General features: G+C 40.4%; 1 protein-coding gene across 3 annotated transcripts in view; it reads left to right on the top strand.

Annotated features, from left to right (window-relative positions):
• The first annotated feature begins 4,585 nt into the window (after positions 1 to 4,585).
• LOC138304556 (E3 ubiquitin-protein ligase RNF14-like) overlaps positions 4,586 to 26,799 on the top strand; it is a 146,658-nt gene continuing 124,444 nt past the window's right edge. For all 3 annotated transcript variants that reach the window (XM_069244709.1, XM_069244711.1, XM_069244710.1), the window contains exons 1-4: positions 4,586 to 4,739; positions 11,000 to 11,161; positions 12,768 to 12,913; positions 22,346 to 22,864. In XM_069244709.1, coding sequence (XP_069100810.1) covers positions 11,008 to 11,161; positions 12,768 to 12,913; positions 22,346 to 22,864 — 819 coding nt within the window. In that variant the 5' untranslated portion in view covers positions 4,586 to 4,739; positions 11,000 to 11,007. The remainder of the gene's footprint in view (positions 4,740 to 10,999; positions 11,162 to 12,767; positions 12,914 to 22,345; positions 22,865 to 26,799) is intronic.

Raw genomic sequence — 26,799 nt, 5'->3', positions numbered from 1 at the left:
GCGACAAAATGAAAGTAAACTTATCATTCGCTTTGATACTGTCCGACAAGGCCTCAACAAGGATCCCGAATGGCACTATTGGCTTCATTGATGATCTTTACCAGTATAAATTAGTGATGATAACCATATCTTAATGGTTCCACTACCACTTTCTCTGAGTAGTCTAAAAGTCTTCTAACATAAACACTGTTCATGTATAGCATGTTACATGTGTTCTTCTATACATATACCATAAATTATGGCTCAACACCACTCACTAGTGCGACATACACAAAGGAGTTTGTCTGGGCAATACTTTATATTTGATTAACACCATTCTTAGTTGCTACAGTATGCTATAAGATTAGTTAAATATCATGATCTACTTGGCCATGGAATACCACTTACTGTTTTTCCTAGTTCAATTATTTATAATTCCAATTTTTATTGGACCTATGAGACTATATTCTAATTATTTGACAGAATTTTAGATTTTATTTCAATTTCTCATCTCTGTCTATATCTAATAAAAGGTATTTAGGATCAGTCTTTTAAGATTAACTCATAAATAACCAAAAACGATTGAGGTTACATTATTAATAAATCTTTACTATATAGCAAACATTGAACCCTGGCCGACCAAATATACATCAGCATAATAACTAATCTGTAGTCCTCACACAATATGAGGTTGTGCATTCCGTTTTTAGGGATTAATCTATAGATAAACATGATCGATTTAAGATGGCCCAAACAGTTCCTATACACTCTTTCCAGTCCCACAGGGGTCATGGAAATAGTGGTAGGACTTTGTCTCCCACTGTTGTAAATAAAATAGGAGAAGGACTTCTTGAAACCTCTCCTTTTAAAATGGCGCCTGACTAGGGCGCCGTAGAAGTATGCACAGGATTAATCCCAAGACTTTGCTCATCTACGATATTGGTGAGTGTTTCCTTTTTGGGATATTCAACAACTTATCTACACTGGTATTCATGATATTTATATGACCTTGTTAGCAGATTATTTCTATTTAGTATACCATTACATACTCGTTCTCAAAATACGAACAGTCGCAACAATATTGCATAGCTTTTATCTGCTCGTTGCAAAGTATACTTTACCCTTAAGCACTCAGCTAATCATGTACCAGCCCCAGCGTCCTCATATCGACTTATGAAATGTCACCTCGAGAATGTACAAACAAGTGTGTCTTTCACGTAGCTATCTGAATCAACTTGACTTAATAAATTTCCTCTTGAGGCTCTTGACATAGGATCTGACAGACTGATAACATAACATTAATTTTTCTCACATCGTGAACATAAAAAGGAGAACTCCATGTAGATGCTTGAATTGACTTGACTTAGCTAGCCTCTCTTTGATTATTTGATCTCTTGATATAGGATTTAGACAGACTGCAACATTTTCTATGTACTCGCATGAGTTTCAATATGAGAAAATTACATAACCCTTGTAATATTTGATTACTTGTTTATAAAAAATGTCCTTTACTATAAGATCGTATCAAATTTGTTATCTATATGTTCAAATAATTAATTATGAGGAGAATATATATTCATGATATATTGGTTTCATTTAGATCAATCACAATAATTAAAAAATTTACTCTTTAGCATGAACAATACTAGGTATGATACTTTCTCACTTTTATGATCACTATACATAGTCTTTTGATCAATTCATATCAATACACAAATACTAATGGGATTGAAACCACTTATTTCTCTCTGATAGCACCAGTCTTGTTTTTTAAAACCGTCACAATTCCATGAGCATGTATCTTTTTCTTATGGACACCCATCTACACCTTACTTCACTGTATTGGGTTAAGAATATGGGACTATAGCTTGAAAAATCATCTTTCGTTAAAGATAATTTTTTTTCTTTTTTCTTCTTCTCTTCTATCACTGAATCAATGCGCTATTCCATGTCAGTCTCTTTACTATGCACTCATCTTCATCATCTTGACTGTTTCATTATTTGATTCAACCCCTATTTATTATTTGCAGCCTTGAAAAAGCCCCAGGTGACCGACCACAAGGGGGCGAAACATTTGTCGGCTGTTTTCTTCCATATCTTTAAGATGTCTACATTGAATAAGATTTTCACAGATATCCCTGATTTCTAAGTCAAACTGGCAACAATAAATGCACTTAAATTGAACGTATAGATACAATGTATCATCATTGACTTCAAACTGAGGCACTACTATAACATTGACACTTTATACAAGTGGGTTATCTACAATTTTGGCGTTCTAGACAGACAGAAAAAAGCCTTGCAACCACCCGCTTTGAATAGGACTGGCGGTCAGACAGCTTACCCCCAATGGCATCTAATCCTTCGGCCTGTTGGAGGCAAGTTTAAGCCAATGGAGTCAACTTTAATTTGTCAGAGTAAATCTGATATTCCGGTCACAAGTAAATTGGGCGGGTGGACCAAAATGTTGTAGGAGAGGGTAATCTGTCGCCATTGTGACAGAATACCTTCTGTGCCATAAACTAAATCAGCCCCTCTAAATCAAGCAATGCAGCAGGCTGTTTCTAAGAATGTTTCTCTAACGTTGGATTGGTGTTGAGTCAGGTCCCTTTTAAGTTTTTGGTTTCGGGGAAAAAGCTCTGAGCGGGAAAAAGTTCAAATTTCGTTCCAATACAAGTCATCATGTCAGCCAGCTACTTTTGGTGTTGTAACCTGGTCCCAAATTCTATGGTGGGACTTAGGGCCTGATTTAGAGTTCGTGGAAGGGTACTCCATCACAAACGTGCTGGATATCACGCCTACATTGCTTCAAGTGCATAATATCCTAATGCATTTGTAAAAAGGTGGACAGGGTATCTGTTGCATTTATAACAAAGTACCTGTCCGTCAAACTCTAAATTAGGTACTTGGTCTGTTTTTTTGGAGCTTGAATTCCTCCAGCAGGGCAAGGTGGCAGGTTATATCTGAATAGGACTACAGTAGAAAGGATACCTTCTCTCCAAGGTCATACTGAAACAATGTTATTATTCCAAAGAAGTTCCAAGGATTATAAGTGTGTTTCTTTAACCCAGAATGGCTGCTCATTTGCTAGATTGACTTTGGTGGTAGGTCCTGTTCTAGGAGTGGCTAGTGACCTTTCAGAGTGGTGGGGTAAACAATGTGCCCCACAGCCTCCAAAAAAAACAAAAAAAACATTCCCTCCCTACATAAGCCCAATCAAAATAAAACCCTCCCTCAAAAGCCCAAACAGAGGCCTGTTCTGGGTCTCCATCCAGCTGCCTAAGACAGCTGGGTGGAGAGCTTCAAAGTGCGCATGTCACTTTGGCTAGCACAAGACAGCTGGTCAAAGTGGCATGCGCACTTTGAAGTGTCTGGCCATGACTACTCTGTCCTCCATGCTGCCCATTGGCAGCAGAGGACACACCTCGGGGGCAGGCTGGCGGCTGAAGTGCACCATGGTTAAAAATAAAATGGCAATTAAATCATTTCGTTGGCATTTTATTTTTAACACTTAGCATGGCTCGCAGCGGGCGGGCGAAGGGGTGACGCTCCCCCACCCTCATGGCCCTGTTCCTTCTGAGGTCTAGCAGTCTAAAAATGTTCTAAGTCCCAATTTTGCAGATCTCCTTCTCTTTCTCCTTCACCTAAGGCTTCCATATTTTAGAGAAAGCTTTTTGAAATTTTATAGCTTGACCCTATCAAGGCTTTCCAGGAACCTGGGTAGGTCCAGTTGAACCTGGGCAACTGGTCTTCCAGGAAAAAGTGGTATTTCAGTTTGTTGTGTCCTAACAGCATCGCAAGAGGTCAGTTGAATGACCCTTGGAGTCCACTTTCTTTTTCCTGAGCCCAAGATGGAGGAGGTCCAGTCCATCGGGCTTCTCTCAGGTCCCAGAAAGCAAGGTTCAGTCCTACCCTGGTCTGGTCTGTTCTGTTCTACTACAGGTCCAGGAAGTCTTTTGAGAATGGTGGCTCGGGGTGCAAGATTTGTGGTTAGCACCAGCTAGTGAGAGGTATGATGTGGCATGTGGGAGGGAAGCAAGGTTTGAAGTGAAGGAAATCCAATCATTTGTTGAATTAGAGATACGGGAAGCTTGTATAAGGAGAAAATGCATGGGCCCGTGTCAGGGTGAAAGAGAAGAGGGGTTATTTGTTTATAAAGCATGAAAAACAACCATGAATTTGTGGCATGTAAAAGAAAATCGTAATTGAAATAGAAAAGAGACTTCCATGCCATCTCTTTGAAGGCATGTAGCCAATTGATTCTCTCATTGAAATTGTTGGAGTAGTGGTTACATACAAAGGGTCTTTTTGGCAAGAGTTCAAATCCCACCTCAAGCAATTTGTCTTTATATTGTTTTTATTTTTTTATATTTCCAAATTAAATAGGGTACTTTGGAAATCACCCAATAGCACTATCTGCAGTTAGGCATAAAACAGAAATCTGTGGCATGCTGTGGCACATATCACATGAATTGTGTGGCATATGCCACATGCCAGAGTGACGTGTTTCACATGCCTAGAATGGGTTTCAACCCTTACTGGTCTTCCACTGGTGCGCTCTCTTTGCGAGTCTCCTCCGCTGCTGCTTTGCATGTGCCGAGACTGTGCCCACACTGACGTCACCAGGAAGAGTTTCTCTCCGTTTACATCAGCTGACGCCCACGGTGATTCAGGCCCCTTTTAAACTGACTTAAAACAGGAGCTTTGCTGGAGCCAGGAAAGCAAGAACACAGTCTCCACTTCTCGCCCTCCTCCTTCAGGTATTTGCATTTTTTATATTACTCGACGATAATGAGAAATCTACTTAAAAATAAAACAAACCAGTCGTGTACCTGATGTTATGAAAATAAGCTTTTACAAAGGCAGCCAACAACCTGAAGCACACAGAGCTGGCATTTGGGGCACCCGTTCACGTGTGTAGTGTTGTTAGTTACAGGTCTAGGGTGGGAATAGCTGTATTTTTGAAGTCATAGCACGGTGGCAAAGTAAAACTATTTATTGAAAGTTACACGTCTGCCCGCAATGTTAACACTACGAACGCTAGTTTGAACCTGAATAGAGATTACATCAGCCGTGCAGATAAAACCTTCCAGAATTTGTAAATTAACATACTGTACATTCATTCCAATGTTGAAGCATCGAGCTGAATAACGTGTCATTACCGCACTATTCCCCAATCTGCGCGACAGACTCGAAATGGGAGGTGAAACGGAGAACCATGATTTTGGTATCTTTCTGGTTTCGTATTTGTTTCCAAAATACCACAGCGCTCAAAATGAGTCATTGGTTAAATCCTGATTCATGCGCACCACTCCGTTTTGCTTGCATTATGGTTTGTGGAATAAGAGCCTTTGGTTTCTCTCGTTAGGAGCCTTGCAATGGTGATGAACATTCATAGATCGCCTGAACTGAGAAGTTCTGTGCTCCAGGGCAAAATTAACAAGCAGTTGAAATGCAATAGGTCTCGCATTTGCGTGAGTTAGAGCTATTGCCATTGTAAATGCATAACTGGACTTTTCTTGCCAGATAAATTGGTCAACCCTGCCGCATAATTTGGACCTCTCTGCCACATAATTCTATTGGCCCTGCAAATACCTCAAGCACTTCCATTTACTGCAAGGGGCCTTGCCCTGATGACTTGACCGTTACTGACATTTTCAGAGAAATCTTGCATTTGTTTCATGCAGCGTCTCTAAAAAAGCTCTTTAAGACCAAAACAGGACCTCACATATGAGAAGTGAGAGGGTGTCACAGAGATTATTTGCAGTAATGTAAGTGAACTGATGTCGCCTGGTGGAGGACAAAGGTTAGAGAAGAGATAACATAGGCCAGAAGGGAAAATGGAAAGAATGACAAAGGCTTAGTGCAGGAACTAATTCGAGAAGACCACACAGGGAAAGCACAACATGTTAATGTGTTTTGGTTTCTTACGTTTATTTATGTACACTACCATTATTCCTTTCAATCTTGCAGGAGTTTGAACCAACAAGTATTTTCGTCTTGTTTTTTCTTCACATTTTGAAAGGAGTTTTTTTTAACCAAAAAATGTTTATATTTGAATGTCTCTCCCTGAAAAAATAACCATTGATCCAGTGTAAAGAATATGGCAAATACCCTGTGGCTCAAAATCATCCTCTGGACTGTTCCCAATTGTTGGCACAAATGTGAGCAAAATGTATTTTTTAAAGTGTTCTGTTTGAGTGTTCTTGTCTGTGTGTGTGAAGCGTGTAGCAGGGAGATTGGATCCTGTTTCTTGTTCAGGGTGGGACGATGTTATTTCTTGTTTAAAAATGATACACCGAGCCTTATTTGACCACATGCTAATTGTGTGTCGAGTAGAGAGGGGACATCTCCTCTGACAACCGTCCTCCCCCACAGATACACACATACCGCCTCCTTCACTTCCTGGCCTCACTTCTACAAAAGGCAGCTAGCCATCTGTAATAACAGTGGGGTCAGTGTCTATAGGACCAACCCAACAGGAAGCAATCTTATGGGCATTTCAACAGAGCGTACAATTTGTATAGCATATGCTGTGGATCCCTTAGCAGAACTCTATAGGGCAACCTTAGAAGAACATGTGCCTGGTCTATTCCTTTTCCCACAAGTAACCTATAAAAAACAGCCAGGAGTCAAAAGTAATCACTAGGAAATAAATGTACAGGATTACTATTTCAGAAATGTGTCTCACTTTGTACTTTAGTGGGAATTTTGTTCACGGTATTCTTCATTTGCGGGTAGTAGCTCTACTGTTACACATTGATGATGTCATGCACTGAACTTCTCAGCTGTGCCTAAGGTCCAGACAGATTACTAAAAAAAAAAAAAATATATTGTGCTTTGCTTTTATGTCCCCAAATTGACAACTCGTAATTTCTAAGAGGATAATTTGCTGCGGACATCCTGAAAATCGTGAGTTTTGTTGCAGGAAACGCACTCCAGCTCCTTCTGTATTATTGAATTGTCTCGAGGCACTTTATAATAATGACAGTGGTGCTAAACACACCGATGACACAAACCAGTATAACACGAAGAAATAACGTGTATCATGATTATCACACGATATACTGTTAGACAATTTTTCAACCTCGCCAGGATGAAATCTAGCCTGGATTTGAACTTGTGACCTCCAGGTCACACCAGATGTCGGCTGCAAGGCTTAACTCGCTGAGTCTTAAGTATGCTAATGCTAGCGCTCCTAGTCCTTAGTAAATAAACTTACAAGGGGACGCGTATAGGTCGATTAACCTTTTGACTCGCATGGAGTATCCTAGTCATGCAGTGAGCGGTTCAAGGTTGCCGTCCCCGGTTACCAGTCCTTTGCAAGGTGTTCGGTTTCTCCATGTTCAGTGTGTGCAAAGCCCAGTGGAACTAGGCCTCTAATTCAGCTATCTTAATAACACAGAACAGAGGTTATGCGTCTCATTATTATGACATATTACTACATTTTTCTGGTATATTTTCATTATTTTGCACATTTTAGTCATTTTAGTACACATGGTGGTCACCCCCCGAGGGTACATTTTCAAACATGCACATTATTTCCTGCAATTAATTTTTCTACACATTTTTCTCATTAGTAAACACACATATATCATCATTAATATTTTTAATTTTGCATATCTGCTCCAACACTAGTGTCCTGCCTCTGCACTTCTGCTAATGTGACCACATTAAAAGGGCGGCCAGGACGTTGAAACAATGTATTTGCTTGAAGCCCAGATGTTCCTTAACACTGTCACATTGGGTACCAAACAGTGAATCCCACTGGGACAGAATGACCCCACATCTCCCTAACTGGATACACACGGTGAAAGCTACTCAACCATATTGTGGGTGTGACGTATTTTCCACATAAGGTTGAGCTTAATATAATAAACATTCCAAACTTTGGCGCCTTTTAATAAAACTTTATTTTAGGCGCTCAGCATTTCATATGTCTTAAAAGTAAAAAAAAAGAAAACGTATTCGGGGCTCCCTTTTAAATTACTAGCAGGACAGTGCTTAAAACAGGGGAACACATACATTGAACATTCTAGGTTGTTGAATAATTTTTTTTTAAACCAGTAACATTGGGCAGTGCCCATCAGGTCTGAACACCTGGAAATCCTCCTGAGCAGGAGCAGTGGAATACATCGCTTCCCACATGCCTCACTGTGAACACAAGAATTTAAAACGCAACTCAACACAGAAACACAAGAGCTGTGGAAGCCAGGACAAGCAGCAAAAATCGTTCTAGTGCCACCCAGTAAGGAAATAAAAATACCTGCCACTCTGGCGGACTACTGCCGGAATTCAGAGGTACACGCCAAACTTTTTAAGTCGCCCCCCCAGTGTGGAGTTCATGCATCCCCCTTCCATGTCTATCTACCTTCAGACATCTCAGTTTCTAAAAAAGTGTAAAGTACACCTCATACAAAAACTCCTTGACAGCTTGAGTTTAATGAAAGACTTCAGTACAGAAATGCACAACATGGCGCCCCCGACAGGAAGCCGGGAGACCAACGCTGAACACGCAATAAAGAAAGTTTCACCAGAGCAAACAGCGTGGTGTGGGCAATTGACCGTACAATCCCTGCTCCCTCGCGGAGAATGCATGAGAGAACTGCAGGCTGTAGCCTGAGTGCTTAAACACATTCAAACACATGCAAACAAATTATTAGTTTTTAATGGGTTAACTAAACATACATTCGAACATGAAACATGGCACCAAGCTGGGAGGAGAAATGATAGTGGCTGGGATTAGAGGCAAAACCAAAACCATACCAGAGGAGAGGCCATCACATGCTGTAACAGGAGCAAGGAGGAACAGGAGGAGGCGTGACATCGTGAGATCGCAAACAAAAATGTTCTCTTTGTGAAATCCCCTGGGAGAGAACTAAGCACAAAAAGGAGGGACATTTTGAAAAAGGGACCAATAAAAGGGAAGCATTTAAGACAAGCACAACAAAGAACAAATGGCAACAGTGGGCATGGTTAAAAGCCCATATTGAATACAACACGTCTTGAAGACAGCGCTGCGTGCTGCCAAGCTCGACCTAAAAAGAGATGTGCTTTGATGATCATTCCCTGCTCTTGATCTCCTGCTGTACTCCAGAGACCTTTCAAAGAGGAGGACCCTTCTGAGGGTAAACAAAGATCTCAGCAGTCTATAGATCTCTCATCGCTCCAGTTCTTGGCTGTCCACCGAAAGTCATGGATGGACATCAGTAAACAAATGATTTATTAATGCAAGTTTTAGCTACAAAACGTTGTCTGTGTAGGATGAAGGGGCAAACCCTGGGGGTAAGTGCCTTTCGATTACCTTGAGCTGTGTGCACTGGTGGGGTGCTGGGCTAGGTGGATCAGCTTGTAGGGAGTTCATATTCCAGGGAGTCTAGTGTGGTTTGGGAGCAAGCACTGGAAGTAGGTTCTTCTTTGAAGTTTGTATTGCTGGATGAATTTGTATTTTTATCACTTCTTTACTCTGTTCTATCCAGACCCTCTTTAGAATCCCCCAATTAGATGTGTTCTTCATTTACTGTGTGACAGATTCATATATGTGAAGTTTCAGCAACTTTGGAGTTGGTCCCTGCCTACTTGCAGATTGGTGTGTTAATATGTGTTGTGTCTTGTGGTGGTAGGACTAATATCCCTAATGGGGTAAGTGCACATGTGACGTTTAGAGTGTGCTTACCTTATCAGGGCCTGACTGGGAACTCAAAGCAGCCCTGGCAGCAATTTTGTCAGGCCAGTCCCCAGGTTGGGGGTATGGGGGGTGCAAGTGCGAACCACTGCTGTTTTGTTCCTGAGGGCCGATATTGCAGCACAGCTGCACAACCTGCCCCCAGTAACAATACTGGCCCCCACTGTTGCAAAACTGGGCCCCACCTTTCCAGCCTCCCAGGGAAACACCCAATGCCCGCTACAGCCGGTCCGGTCCCGCACCTCATTTATGTTTATTTCCACATAAGGGTGGAGGAGCGTCGCCCCCCCCCGCCAGCAGCAGCAGCTGCAAACCCTTGTTAATTATCGTTTTTGGGAAAAAGAGGCATGCCACGGGATGACGAGCAATGAGGGGAAGTGCTCAGCACTCCCTCATTTAGTGTTCCCAAATTAGCCACAGGTTTATATCTAATTGCACCTAACGGGGGGAGGTGGGGTTGCAAGAGAGCGAGAGGACTGTGTGACTTGTTTTCTTGAGTTAGAGAGTGAAAAGTTGTTGGTGGATCAGAGGTGAGCTGCAGAGAGCAAATACTATATTGAAGTTAACATTTCCTCCTACTCTTCAGGAATCCATCTGCTTAACCATGGATTTTCCCAGTCTGGAATATTTTCTTTGTTCAGCTAAATCCTGGGCAGCACCCGGAACAAGAGCATGGCAAAGGAAATGTGCCCCATCTCCCCCAGCAAGCTACTGGTGTTCTAGGATTGCCCAAGATACCAGGTTGTTTGAATTAGTGCAAGAGTTTTGACTTTGCTGAGTAGTGTTGTTTAACTGTATGTGGGAGTAATTTTCCCTTACGGTATTAAAATCCAGTAGATATGAGTTGGAACTGAATTGCACTCTTCATCTTAACTGCTGTGACCTAAAGACAGAGTTCTGATTCACTGCCATACAGAATTTCTTATGAAGTATTTTCGACAGAAGTAAGGAGGAATAGGTGTAAATGTCCGGTTGCGGCAGTCCTCTTTCATGCAGTGGTTTGGTCTTGTCGTATTGGCTTTAAAATGAATAGATTGGTGTATGGACCATTCATTTAACATTTTTCGAAGGTGCATTTGGGGGTAATTAGGCGCTTTCCAAATAACTTTGAATACAGTATTTCTTCCGATTGGTAGATTTATACTTGTATAGTGTGTGGTCCCACTTTGGTAAAAATGAATTATGTATGATAGAAGAAATCCTATTTATGACTAAGACACAATGTATCACTTGTTAAGTATGTAATTTTTAATATGTTCTGTAGAGGTGAAATAGTGATTAGGTGCATCAGATGTTTTGAATTCGCTAATGGTGTACTTCTTTCATCATCTACAGGGGACAACATGTCTGCAGAAGACAGGGAAGCCCAGGAGGATGAGCTGCTGGCCCTGGCTAGTATTTATACAGATGATGAGTTCCAGAGAGCAATGTTTGTCCAAGGCGGGCAGATAAAGGCGCGTCTAGAGTTGCCACAGGGCTTCAGAATATTTGTTAGCGGTGGGTCAGTTTTGCTGTTCAAACTAGTTCTAAAATGTAAAACCACAGATGCCCTCCCTTTTCTTACTAATAAGTCACAGATTCTGCTCTGAAAGGGATTGAATTATTTCTTTATAACTAAAGATAAAATAAAAGAAATCAGTCATTAAGGCATGCACGTTTCATCCGCCGGAGATACATCCAGAGTATCTCACTGCCTGCTGGTGGTGTTTCCAATTCTCAGGTGTTGTTCCAGTGAGAGGGTTGTTTGGTGAGAGGATCGACCTGCATTAAAATCTTGAGAATTCTAGTGAGTCCTATATTGACTGACAATCTGTGTATGGGGTATTTGGACGCAAAAGAACAGGTCGTGGTGCATATGGTCATTTGTTAGTCCTTGTGACTCAGCCAGAAGAAGACCCTTGACCCTGTGGCCCTGCTGAAAGTGGCATATGCCCATCACCGCGGGCTCGTGGTATGTGACAGATTACCTCTGAGCATTTACCCCCAGTAAGCACCTAGCGGTAACATTTGTTGTGCCTCCACCATTTCAATGTGAAAGTAATAACGAATAGATAAAGGCATCAACATTTGTGTGCATAAAACACTCAGCCATGCTATTTACAATATTAAGAATTAGATTTGGATTTCAGAAGCCAACCAAAATCATATCTCTTTAAATTATAAATGCATTAACACCTATGGCAATTGTAATAAGCGGGACAATATATCTGTCATGTTTGTGATGAAGTACTCATTCCCCCAAACTTAAAATCACGCTTTTTGCCACCAGTATCACATAAAAGAAGAAAATAATTGTTGACTTCATTCAACTCGTGTATTGCATATAAATTAATTTTAATTCAGGGAATAAAGCAATCCTAATCAATGGGCGGCTCTTAAAAATAAACAAGATGATTCTGCATCATTGATTTTTAGTCAAACACAAACCCATATTTTACACTTGAAATATGGAGAATATGCATTTTCAGTTGGTTATGTTTTTTAGCAAATAGGAAAATACTTGTAAACATTCTTGCTCCATACGTTTGTCTTCTTGCAAATACCATTGCACCATTCCATCTTACACAAATAGCAAAAATGGTGCAGATGGATTTCCACTTATTTTTGTTGTGTTTTTTCAACCTGTACGTTTTTTTTGTGAAATGGCCACTGTTGTCAAGCCACCTCTGCAAAATGCTTCTGTATATAAATGAAAATTAACATGCTTGAGGCAGTGGAAACCCCCAGACAACATATGCGTCTAACCTATATATGAATAGTACATATCGTATCAGTCTGTAGTATTTATAGAAGGCTAGCTAGTCATCTTTGTCTTCATAAGACTCTTTCCTTCCCTTTCAGGCATTTTTGTAAGTTTTCATAAGATAACACATTCAGGTGACAGTAAAGGTTTAAACCAAGGCATATCGTGATAGTGGTATGGAAGTGCTGTATTACAGTTTTGCAGACTTTATCATTATTTGTAATACTGATATTGAGTATTCATTAATAATCCTGTCAGATAGTCTGTAAGGCTGTATTGTTGTAATCAAATACATTGGTTCTCATTGATTCTCTGGACCCTAAAGACATCACTTAATTTTCCAGTCTTTTGTTCACACAGGCGATGATGCTAGAAATCCTCTCAAAGGTGAATTTGAAGTTTGTTTTTTGCCTCCAGTTCTGCTTACATTTGAACTCCCTGCAGATTACCCGTCAGCCTCTGCTCCAGTGTTTGTACTCAGCTGTAAATGGCTCACACCAACGCAGGTTCGATTGAAACCCTACTTCTTTAAAGTTACCAATTAAACAATATTTTGAAGAATCACCGATAATGTGAAGCACTCGAAGTTATTTTTACCTACAGTATTGTAAAATACTTTTTATGGTATTATTTATTGAATACTGGCTTTATTCTTTTTAAATCATTGATGTACTATCTTGAGCTATGTAGCCTAACGCCACCTAAAATATAGAACATATTTAGGACAGTTGAAAAGGTTTTGCTCAATAATGTACTTATGTGTGATGGGCAATATATACTTAGCCTTAGGAGTTGATTAAAGGGCACTGTCCTCTGGGGGCAAGAAAAGTGAGGGAATATAATGTTTTTTTCAGTGATCTTTAAATGATTTGCCATTTAGCTTAATCAATGAAAATATGCTGCTAACTCACTAAAATGTCTTATTACAATATATTTTGAGAAAGAAAATAGTTCCCAGTCTCTCCCTATTAACATTAACACATTATTGTTACTTTCCCTCTAATACCTTCCAAGTCAGACGTATAAAGCAAAAACATGTACCTCGTCTCGGTCCTTATGTATAATACCTTTACACATAGCCATACACAAGATAAAACCCTGTTATTCATCAGCTGTTAGTTCTCCCTCTAACTATCCAGTGACTTTTACGCCCACCACAGCTACCTTCAGCACAGGAATAATGTTCATTGCTCTCCTAAAACATTCATGAACCCACCTCCCACTATAACCTTCTCAGATACCACATCAATCTGCACTCTGCCACACCTAAACAAAGCACACCACATAAAATAATTATGTGATTAACTACCATGCTCTTCACACATCACAGCCCCCTCTGCTAAACAGCCCAATATCCCACTTAATAAGCAAAGCCAGCAGTCATAATTAGTTGCTCAAAATTGTCTTATTCAAACAGAAAACACACAATTCTAAAGGCAGTCAGAATCACCTTAAACTTAATTTTACATCACTGTAGCTCGACAATCACCTACTATGTGTTTTAGTGCAACTGTACCTTAAGGAAAACTGATCCATGGTCCATTCCCCTACCTTATTTGATGAGTGTAGAAGAGACCCTTCTTTTTATCCGAGGCAATTAGTGGATGCTGCATTCTGGATCCGTGATTGGTGTCTTGGTGTGCACTTATGAGATAGCTGTATTTGTGATTGCCTGTATTACAGGCATTCAGGGGTGGAGAGGAGGATACTGGCAACAACAACGGTGATAAACACATTTTCGTTTCGTAAAGCCCTGAAAAACTACTTTCCTCCTGAGTAGCATTCTAGCTATTATTATGACTATTCTAGCGCTGGGAGGCCTACAGGTAGACATGCGCTCTACAAGAATCATAGAATACAACCCTAAGAGCGAAATAGGAGCAGCCTTATTGACTCTCAGGATCATCCTAAGCCTCTGATCCTTTGGGCCATATCATGGCTGAACTTCACAGAGGAATAATTTGTATTGTATTTCAGAATATCACATACAGAAATATTGCCTGATATAAATATTTTTTCCTAAATATTGTCAACAACAATATCACCCTATTGGATCTAGATTTTCTGTTATATAACTCCAGTAAAGCGTATTTATGTATAGAATATTTAAAACACAATAAGTATGTCAGATGATACTCCAACAAGAATATTCTGGTGCCACACCAGAATGACTGGGGCAAAGTTACTCTGGCCTGGGAAATCTGGGTGTCCTGATTTAATGACAAGTGGACAGAACAGGGAGATAACATGTTGTTACGAAGAAAGAGAGGGACAAGTGAGTCAACTTCGAGTGACTGGTGCCAAGGTGGCCACAAATTGTTTGGTTGTGTTCTACTTTTATTTAAAGTCACTGAGGGCTATGATCACCTTTTGGATAGTGTGTATGCACTTGACTGTAGGAGGTGTAGTCCTAGTTTTGGGCAACTTTCCTGTGTCAGGTGGGTCAACAGAGGAGTGCACATACCATTCGTAGAGTCTGCCCATCGGTATGGGGTAAAAGTATCAAACATACTTTTTTCACGTTTGCCCCATTTCACCTCACAAATAGGGATGTAAGAACAATGAAGATGGCCATGATTATATTTTCTGTCACTTAAAATCCAGTAGTAAAGTTGATGATAAGGGAGTAGCAGCGAAGAGCTTGTACAGTTGGTAATAAGCAATAAGTTTGTAGTCTGAGTTCAAAGAGAAACCTGATGGTTATCAACAAAAGGCCTGCTGGTTATCAACAAAAAATATCCTCTTTCCCACAAAATATTGTGCACTAGCTCCTGAATGGTTTGTATTCCAGGTGGATGGTTCTGCTTGCGTAGTGGACAAAGTAAATGTGAAAATGTGTTGTCCTTGCCCCCCACAATATGTCCTGGGTATCAGGTAATGGAAATTCTACACACCCTTGTGTCACTTCTTCATGCCTCTGATCACTGATGTACCAGGGATTGGAGACTATTTTATGCCAACTGGAAAACCATGTTACTCCCTTTGTATACTTGATCCTGCAGCGATAGTGAATACAAACAGTCAAGCATCTATAGAGGACTGGTAGCTAAAATGCTTATACTTCCACTGATTACACAAAATAAACACATTCTCCAATTGAGTTATTTGTGCAGAGAATTGGGCATTAAATACCTTACAAAACAAATTGAAACCTGTGGTGGTGAAAATGTTGAAATCACGCAAAAATGTAGAAGTGCCATGAAAACCCATGCATCTTCTGGGCCTAGATGCAGCCACTAAACAGATTTACTGGACATAAGATGGACCTAAGATGATAAACTACTGGGGTATTATGGCCACTATTATTCACAATGGAAGTGGCTGAGTGTTCTCGGGAGACTCTTGTATTCACTATGGGTTTTGTTTATTAGACTCAGGCATTGGACCAGTGGTAGCAGACTGGATGCTACAAAACATCAAGCCTGCTACAACTTGTCAGCTCTGTGCCCTAGTTAATTAGTGACCCAGTGGGCAAGGTAGGGCAATTAAGTGTCCTGAGACTCTAGAAAAAGTTTCAGGAAAGAAGGCCAAGAAACTCCAAGACCCACCACTCGAGAGGAACAGAAGTCCACCCTAAGTTAATAAGGGAGTATGAGGGTCCCTTAGACCTCAATCTGTAAGCTGATAAGTAAACATAGTATCCAAGAGAAGTGGGACCATTTAGTTTCCAAACTAGTCACCAAGGCAGTGTTAAATGCAGGGAGGACTATTGATGCTGCCCAGCACCCAGATAATGGCCCCACAACTTAATTGGTCCTCATCACCTAAGTGACAAATCAAGATTTTTGTTTGGCAGGGGCACCTCTGGGACATGGTACACCCAATGGGGCCACTAAAACCATACACTGAAAACGAGGAACCGGGAATTTGGTTTAATATTGAATGACAATTTTAAACAAACATATCTCTGAACATTAAGTACTATACTGACGACTCTAACAGTTCCTAAATCAGGGACCAACACTACCTAAATCTCTGTGTGTGGTTGAGAAGGGGAGGCATGGATTTCCTCAATGTCATGGATAACTCCAGATAAGTCACAGATTATGTCAGCTTGTACATCCCTGGTCTCGGAATGTTAACAGATCCTCAATTGTTTGTTCAGACAGATGCTATTGGGTTGGCTCTGGCCAGGTACTCTTACTAGGTAGAGGTGAATTTGGCACAAACAGTATGCATAATTCCCCACCCCTCTAGACAACAACAAGGGTACTAGAAAGAGCCCCAAGGACAGCTGCATGCATGTTATCACATCCACAAATGAGGACAAGGACAATCTAAATGGTAGCCTCCCTTTTGTGCAGCCATCACTGCTTCCTCCACAGTGCATTATTCATCCAGTGCACATAGTCCCAGGCACATGAAATGTATGTAACAAATAGCACACTGCAAAGCACAAATAATGCATGCACATTAAGGCCACATTTATGAAGGACTGAAGACATTTTACAGTGGAAACGCCCTTAGAAATGATTTGTGGGCTATAGTTAATACAATTTAGAAGACACAAATTGATGAAATGTGCACCTCAATGGACACAGGCTAAGGGATGGAGGTAGGAGTGGGAAAGACAAAGAAGAGAGAAGTGTTTCCACATTTATGTATGGACACGAAGGCTGGAGTATTGGTAAGAAATACATTTGTTTATTTGTCCAACCATATAATTACAAGACATATAATTACAAAGCCCAGGAGAGAATGGTTGGTCTTAATCAACCTCAGAGTCTCCTCTCTCCCATCCCAGGCCGCATCAATCTAAAAGACCCATATGTCATAACTACAAGGCTAAGAACTAATCGAATGACCCAGACAACATAATAATATACCACTCATCTTTCCCTTAATAACACACAATAAAGAAACTAAAGAAAACATATTCAATCAATGAGTCTTTTGGGTACATTTTTAGTACGAGAACTCCTCCTTGGAGTGTTAATTAAATTTTATTCAATTGCTCCTCTCCTGTTTCCCTTGTGTTGATCTCTCCACTTTTCTCCACATTTTCATCCATCTTAGCAACACAAGATAAATTCCACCATTGGCCATTGGATACTTGCACAGAATTTCCACTCACTCCTCTTACTCTAATGGGTTCCTTGAACTTAGAAAACATTTCCTCACAAGTAAAGGATCCTTAATGCAAACCCAACCACCTACCCTCACTACTGCTGCATTCTTATGTTTTCTTTTTTTATCAAAACATCATCAACTCTCATCCTGCTGGTTTGATAACTCGCCACTCTTGCTTTATCAGTAATTGACTGTACATCAATTCCACCTCCAGCTATACACGACATCCATTCAGGACACAGACAAGATCTCACCTTCTTCTCTCTCATCAATTCAAAAGGTATTTGCCCTGTTATTGAGTGTGGTGTGGTAAAAAATCCCAAATTGTATTGCCTCAGCACAATCCACCTTTGATTTAAGAACACTTTGTATATATTCTACTAATACTTTGTTGAATCTTTAAACTTTTCCATTAAATTATGGACAGTAAAGAAGTGTCTGCACATGCTTAATTCCATGTTTTTGAAAACGTTCTTGCATAGGTGCCAAAGGAAACTGGACACCATTACCCGATAAAACTTCAGCTGGGCTACCTTCTCTGTAAAATACTTCCTTAAACTTTTTTAACACACTAGATGTATTAGGCCCAGCGACTCCTTTCACCTCTACCCATCTAGACAACTGATCAATCATTACAATGAAGTATCTCATTTGCATAGGTAACCCTTGAAACTGTCCCAAGAAAACAATCAAAACGTTTTACCATACCTTCTCTGTACTTAATACAACTTTGGGTTCCAGGACAAAAGGAACCAAATGTTTATCACTCATACAACATTGGCTACATTCTCGTACCAATTCATTCACCTCCTTATCATGAAAGGCCACCAATATTTTGTTCTGATCTATCTCTTGGTAGCGGTCATGCCCAAATGACCAGCATGAGCAGTTTCAATGATTCTTTTCCTATAAAACAAATGTGGAATCAACTTTTCATCTCTAAGAAGTACACCACTTTCCATGGACCACTCTTCTGCAATTTTCCAATATGGTTGTATGTTGGATTTCGAACTTCTTTCTTTGGGCCAACCATCTAACACAAATCTCATAACCTTCTGTAGTTCTTCATCTATCCTCATAGCATTACACCATTCATGTACACTCTCACATACTAATTGATCTTCAACCATAACAATCATGCACTCTTTGATTTCTTCCCCTTCATATTCTCATTGATTATCTATTGGTAACCTTGATAAACTGTCTGCTTTACAATTTTTCCCCCCAGGAATATATACTACTTCAAAATTAAATTCAAGTAATTTCACTGATAATCTGGCAAGTCTAGCAGTAGATTTCTTTGTTTTGGTAATTTCTACAAGGTGACAATGGTCCGTTTGAAGATATAATGATCTTCCCCATAAGTATGACTTAAATTTCTCCACCCCCCAGGTGCATGCTAGCATCTCCTTTTCAATTACATAGTATGGTGTCTCTTCTTCAGTTAGTCTTCGGTAAGCAAAGCCAATGGTCGTTTCTTTGTTTCCATGCTTTTCTGAAAGGACAGCTTCAATACCATATGCACTCATATCTACAGTTACCAATGTTTTGCGACCTGCAACATAAGGCTGTAATGCAGGCACAGATACCATATGAAATTTAAAAAGGTCAAAATGCTGTTGGCATGAAGGTGACCAAATGAAATTTGTGCTCTTCTTCAATAAATTCCTGAAATATTCAGTCAAATCTGATTAATTCCTTACAAATGTTGAATAAAATTCACACATCCCCTGATCTTTATCTTTGGGATGTGGAGCTTTCACAATTGCCTCAACTAAGCCTGGTTTAGGTTTGACACCTTCAGATGAGAGAATGTGTCCCAAATATTCAAAGCTTCCAATGCGCCGTCATGTTCTTCTAAGGTGTTAGCAAATACTAAAATATCATCCTGAAATGCCACCACATTATTTATCCCTTTCAAAATCTTGACCATGATATTCTCGAAGACCGATGCAGCAGAGGCCAGACCAAATGGCATTCTGCAAAACTGAAAAGTAAAATCCATCGTTACTAAAAACAGTTAGATGACAAGATCCAGTTTCCAATACCACCTGATGGTATGCTGCTTTCAAATACAATCTTGTATACCATTTGGCCTGACCTACTGTTGTGATTAAATCATCAATAAGAGGCAATGGAAACATTTCCAACCCAATGGCATCATTAAGATTTCTTAAATCTATACAAAGTCTTAATGCTCCAGAACTTTTCTTTGCCAGAACCACTGGAGATAACCACAAAGTAGCATCTACAGGTTCATTTATTCCATTTTCTTGCATTTTGGACAAAATGTTTGTCAACTCGGCTCTTACACTGAAAGGGACATTACGCAGTTTGTGATTGACAGGCCTTAATGACATGTTGGAAATGTTTAATTTCACCTATTTTGTCAATGAAAACTTTAGGAAAGTCAGAAATCTGCTGTATCTTTTGCTTAGAGACTACACCACCAATATCAAGACAATTCTCCAAAGAAACAGGTGGTTCTTTTCCAGGTCTTATGCCAATGCCAAAATCAGCTTGGTTCCACCACCCCAGTACACTTATGCCTTTTTAGTTCCATACACTTTTGCTTTGATATTTTTGTTGAAAAAGCCAATAGTAACCCAAAAATACCCTTGCAAATTATTCTGCTCCCCTCAAAAGCTGTAGTTATGCCATCCGGAGGTAGTAATACTTGATCATGCCATGTTCCGTAAAATTTGTTGATGCCAATAATGATTATTCTGGCACCTGAGTCAATAAGCAAAGGAATACATATATCATTGATGGTAAATTCGACCAATGTGTCTCTGTAACATTTAGTGTAACTTTCATCACTTGTCTCAACACTATTCAGAGATAAAACTAGTTCTTCCAATTGATTTTCTGTTTCATGCAGATCATGACTTTGTTTTAAACTTTGGACTGTACGAATGGGCATCTCAGGTGAACCAACCTTGCTACTATAGGTACCAGAAAGTTTACTTGCTTTACAGACTTTGCCAAAATGCGAAATCTTGTTGCATTTCCAACATTCTTATGAAAGTGCAGGACAGTTTTTAAATTATGACACATGAACCACATTTAAAACAATGCAGTCTAATGATACCTTGGCTTTTTGTAGGTGATGATGCTAAACTAAACTGCGCAGGACTGGACTGCTCTAACTTGTTATTTGGTCCTGTGCTAACATTCGGATTTACACTGGCTACCTGTTGTGTGTTAAACTCCAATTGTTTGGAGTCTTCCCTGGATAATTCAACACTTTTTGCAATGTCACTCGCGTCATCCAGGGTAGGATTTTTACATGCTAATAATCTTTCTTTTATTTTTTGTAGAACTGCACCTCAACACTAACTGATCCCTAGTGAGTTGTGATGTAAAATTATCAAATTCACAAGAAGAGGATAATATTTTAAGAAATGCAATGTATGTGTCAATGGACTCAGAGGTACTTGTACTCTAGTGAAAAATGGATGTCTGCGTACTACCAGATTAACTCTGCCCTCAAAATGAACTTCTAATTGTCTCACTGCAATTTGAAATTCATCTAACTCTTCAGCTTCTCCAGGATAATTTCCAGTAAATGATCAAATACATTTTGTCCCTCAACCTCAAGATAATAGTACTTGGTCATTGATGGCCCCTAAATAAGCATTTAATGATTTGAGCCACAATCTCCATCTAAGATGTTGTTCCCCTGGCTCTTGGAGAAATGATGTCAGTAGTGTAACTGATTGCATCATAATAACTCTCACTCACCAAAAAATAAACCAGTTAAATGTAACACTGAAATGTATACTGTGCAACAGAAAGAAAGCGAAAAAAGAAAGTGAAAAACAAAACCAATGGCTGAAATTACCACCACACCAATAAACACTGGTAGTAAGTAAAACCCCAAAATACACTGAAAATAAATTAACACTTTGACTAAAAAGCGTGCTAGTCGCTAATGTGCAGATGAAATTGAGGCGTGCAGAAGAAACTGAAGCGTGCTAATCGCGGAGATTTGCTGAAAAATTGTCTTCATAGTGTGTTGATCGACACTTTGCTGAGCACTAATTATAAACACTCCAGAATAGATTTTAAAGGAAGAAATGCGTGCCCATCGCTGCAAGCATGAGATTAACCAGAAGATGGCACTGTCGCATTAACTACTAACAGCACTAGTCTTGCCTGCAACACAAGACGATTGTCAGATGCACTGGACTATAAATGGGGCATTAGCAGTGCAGGGGTCCCCCTGTGGCCCTCAGCACTCCTGCCAGGCTTTCCATGTCAGAGAGTTGTAATCAGCCACACAGAACTGAGTTCAGTGCTGCCCTGGTTTAGTACAACTCTGACTGCCGTCATGTCATCAGGAAACATGTTCCAGGCAGGGACGGTGGTTCCATGACGAGTCTGCCCGCTAGGATTGTAACTGGGCAGTTGGACTGCCAGGAGTGTGGCGGTCCGACCGTCAATGCGAATGTGTGGTTTCCCGGACCGCCACACTCATAATGAGGCCTTAGTGTTCAGCTCCATCTGGCTTGTGTGACAATGTCCTAAATTACTGATAGCTGATTGCAATAAGCTAACACAAAACCTAAAATTGATGAGACATTGGACTATGTCTGTCCACGATTCCTGAGATTGTCTATGGGATCTTCATTTTGTGTATGCATTTGAAGGTTGAATCATCATATATTCATAGCATTATTTTACTTCATTATTTACTCAATTAGAAGCACTCAACACATACAGCAGTAGTGATATTTAAGGGGTAACTTTTGGCTATCAGCAGTATATTATTTCTAAAATAGCACTATTCTATAAGATTACACCCACAAAACATCATGAAGTGGTAATATCAGGCGTTTGAAGGCACTTTATGTTTTCTGTTTTAGCTCTCGTTTCTTTGCAAGCAGTTGGACAGTTTGTGGGAGGAGAACAAAGGCTCTGTAGTTTTATTTACCTGGATGCAGTTTTTAAAAGAAGAAACTTTACAGCACCTGAATATCACATCCCCGTATGAAGTCACAGTGTCCAGTGATGGGATATGCAGTCAGGGAGATAAGGCACAACAAAAAGAAGAGCCAGATACATCAGTACGTGGAGCAATGGTAAAATGTGTGTTCCTTGACAAAAGAGCTATGCAAGAGGCTGAGTCACTGGACAGGTTGATAAGGGACATATGGGACTTTGATCAGGCTCAGCAATTGAAGAGCTTCCAGAGCAAACCATACACGTGCAATGTCTGCTTCTCAGAAAAGCTGGGCACTGAATGTACACAGTTCAAGATGTGCCAACATGTCTACTGTAAAGACTGTCTAAGAGGGTACTTCGAAATTCGAATCAAGGAGGGCCTGGTGCACCTGCTCAGCTGTCCGGAACCCACATGTGACTCTATTGCTACTCCACCTCAGGTAACATCTGCCTTTTGTGTGAAAGTATTTTTAGTATTCATATTGTTCTATCTCAGGGACAAGTCTTGCTTCCTTCATGTGGTTTAGTTGTGTTTGCGTCAAAGGTCCAGGTCAACCAGATGCCTATCTTGCGATGTGAAGAAACAATGCGAACAGGTAGCGGAGTCTGACATGAAATCCTTGATTGACCTGTTGTTACATTCAATACCATGAAACTGAATCATTCACAGAGTAGAGAGGAGGAAGTACAAAAACATTTACAATATGTGTGGTATGGAGTTATCTCCAAGACATTCCCGATATCATTGTAATCATCGTGACTTAAAGAACATGCCCCCTACCCCCCCACTTTTGAAGGAAGGCCACATTTGTTCCAGATAAATTTTCACCTAATCTTGCACAGCCAGTTCAATACAATTTGAGAACCTAACTTCTTAACTTTTCCTAATTCCATCTCTGTACTAATCTGCCTCACCTGTGGGCTTGAAACGTCCCCTTCACTTGCACTCAGTTGTAATTTACTGGTCCCATCTGTCTCCAATCTCCTTGTCTCCCACTCTCTACTCCCCCGTCCTAGTCAAGAGGTTCTTCATGAGACAACGGTCCTCATGATCCACCATAACTGCACTTTTCGATGTAACCCCATTGGTAAACATGGTTTATCTTTTTATCACTTAATGAGAGGTGCATCTTCCCTGCAAGAGTGTCCCAGGAAATGATACAAGGGAATGACACATGCCGTATCCCGGCCTTCAAAATTAGATGCAGAGCACGTTCATGTAGCGTCTGCAGGTGAGGACTCCTGTGTTAAATTTTCTTGTAATTGATACTCATGTGTCTACGTTTTAGGAGGTGTTGGGCTCCAGAATTACACTTCCACACAATATTGGCCAGGCCAAGTTATTTTAAATTTATGATTTCACCTTCCTCACTCTTATTTAAATTTTATTTTCCATTACCAGTAGTCACCTGTTTGCCCCCCTGCTGACTGCAGCATGCATGAAAACTAAAATGGTAATGAAGCGATTTCATTGCCATTTTATTTTTCTGTTCAGTGAGCCAAGTGGCAACGCCAGGCGGGATCATTGCTGCTGATTGGGAGCTCCAGTTTAAAATGCACATGTTACTTTGGCCGGCTGTCTTGTGATGCCAGCTTGACATGCGCATTTTAAACCTCTCCAACTCGAGCTGCCTTAGACAGCTGGGTGAAGAGCAGGCACAGGCACCCAGTGCCTCAGGGAGCGTCGAGGCAGAATGCTCCAGCAAATCCTGGTGCCTCTCTAATGCTGAGTAATATTAACAGCAGCATGATAGCATGTGGTTGGCTTGGCCATTTTCTCATGTCTGCTTGAACATTGACAGCTAGTTTGCTGAGACACGGGTGCTAATGTTAATCAGCTGAAATGGCGGTTAGAGGTCGTGAAGGGAGCGCAAGCAAATAGCCTCTGGCCCCAGAACAGAGCACTGGAGGATACTGTGCATGCATGGAAGGAGTATTTCAAAGGAAAACACAGGTTTGAGTTACACATGACTCAGCTACCTGTCCCCTACAACAATTGAGTAATTATTATGTTTTTTAAAGAGTGTTCACAATTCCTACCCCCTTACCTAATACTGGGGTATTGTTTGTGGCCTTTCTGACAGAGGCAGCATCAGCTTTAGTGCGAATTAGCTTCTGCTTGTGGATTGTTAGTCAAGTTGAAACCATAGCTGTTTATGTGTATTTAGGTTTATACTTTCACATAGGGATGGCGCTCATTTCTGCTGCCTTACCTAAGGCAACTGATGTACTGTTAAGCTAATTATTCTTGGGAATTGCATTTCTGCTAGATCAGTCTTATTTTGTCTATATCACGGTCTTTAAGAATGTGCACTGTAAGTCAAACATTTCATCCCACAGTTTCAGGAAGTAAGCACTTGCTACTGACTGGTTCAAGGGAGCCTGAATCCAGGAGTCAGGGATAGCTGGACCCCAGCTAAGCTCTTCATTTGTCCACTTGTTTTAAATCACACGCACTGACTCATGCTTGGCCTCTTAGCCACGCCCCCAGCCACACCCCCATGCTGGCCTTCAAAACGGGATGCAGAGAGTGTTCGTGCAGAGTCTGCAGATGAGGAATCCTCTGCGTTATTTCCTTGTAATTGACACTCAAGTGTCTACTTTTTAGGCTCCTGAAATATACTTCCACACAAAACAGGTCAGACCCGGTTATTTTACATTTATGATTTTGCTTTTCTCACTTTTATTTTAATTTTATTTTACGTTACCAGTAGGCACCTGGTTCAGGGGAGCCTTTATCCAGGTGTTAGGGGTTGCTAGACCCCAGTTAACCTCTTCATTTGTTCAATTGTTTTTAAATCACTCCCGCTCGGCCTCGAGGCCACACCTACGATCACGCCCCCATTCCTGCCTTCAAAACCAAAGGCACGCCTATAGCAAGCCCATCTGAGCACATCTGTGGCCAGACTGCAAATGGCCCTGGACCCCTGCCTGATTTTTTAATTATTCATAGGAAATGCTTCTTGAAATTGAAGCAGCTAATAAGTCTTCTTCATTATGTACCAAATTTAAATTAGGTCTGGCGCACAGCAGTTTTGTCTGTAGAAATTGTCAATTCTCCTGCGACATTAGACCTCTTACGTCCTTGGCTGAATTTAACCACAACTGTTCTTGGCCTTTGCCCCCTAACAAAAATCTTCAGGTCCCTAAATTAAAATGTATTCTGCTGAAGACGTGTTCTGCTATTAAACACAAAGTTGAACTGTTTAATCATTTGGACTCATATGCCCCTGACATTGCATTCTTAACAGAAACCTGGGCGGATAGTTTCTCTGATCCTAATATAGCCACCAATGCTACCTTCCGGCTATGATATTGTCAGATTAGATTGAGTAGGAAATTGAGTAGGGGGCTTAGTGATAATATATAGCGAACACTTCAACCTCACTGGTGAAAAGTACAAAATAGAGGATTGCGGAGCTCTCTTCTTTAAGTGTAACGTGGACAATAACTCCATGCTTTACGTACTACTCTATTAGAGACTCCCAGGCCCCAAAACAAAGTTCCTAGAAGCACTCTGAGTTCTTGAAGTCTAGCATTCAATTTGTAAACTACACTATTATAGGAGACTTTAACTTTCAGTTGGATCATCTAAACAACAGAGTTACCAAAACCTTGATAGATAATTTAACTTTTTTCAACCTTCTTCACCGAGTCAATGCTGCTATGCACTCTGCTGGACACATTTTAAGTGGCAAATCATCCAGATTTACAGCTGGAACAAATTCTTCCTCTCACATGGTCAGATCACATGGAGGTGGGGTATAGTTTTAACTTATACTCATATGAATGCACTACCAAAAAATCAGGTCAGATCAAGTTAGTAAGGACTTGGGATAAAACTAACCTGAGTACACTCAACCATACTTTGGAGGCAACCCAACCATCTTTGATAGACAACACCACTGCTGCAGGGTATGGCTCCACTGCTAATAAATTGGCTCCAGTTAAATCCATTGAATCTTTTAGAAATAAGCTGACTGCTCCTTGATTCTCCACCAGGCTCAGAGAAATGAAAAAGAACTGTAGGAAACAGTAAAGCATCTGGAGGAGAAACTATTCCACAGAGTAGAAAGTAAAATATAAACAACTTTTGCAGGATTATAAAAATATGATAACAAAAACAAAAACAACCAACTTCTACACGGAAAAAATAAATAAGCCAAAGAACTCGCCCTGAGCTCTACAAGACGGTTCAGGAACTTGCATGTCTTTCCCCTTGCAGTAAGTTAATTCCCAGTCAAAAAATTTGCAAAAATTTAACAGACTTCTTCTAAGATAAGTTGGAATCTGTATATAGGGATTTCAATGCAACAATAAATTCTAGCACCCGTCTCATAGAGAAGGAATCGGCGAAGTTGAACCACCCTAATCT

Source organism: Pleurodeles waltl, chromosome 7 (assembly GCF_031143425.1).
Source record: "Pleurodeles waltl isolate 20211129_DDA chromosome 7, aPleWal1.hap1.20221129, whole genome shotgun sequence".
NCBI lineage: Eukaryota > Metazoa > Chordata > Amphibia > Caudata > Salamandridae > Pleurodeles > Pleurodeles waltl.
The sequence above is the reverse complement of the archived record's forward strand: the minus strand, read 5'-3'. Positions and strand labels throughout refer to the sequence as shown.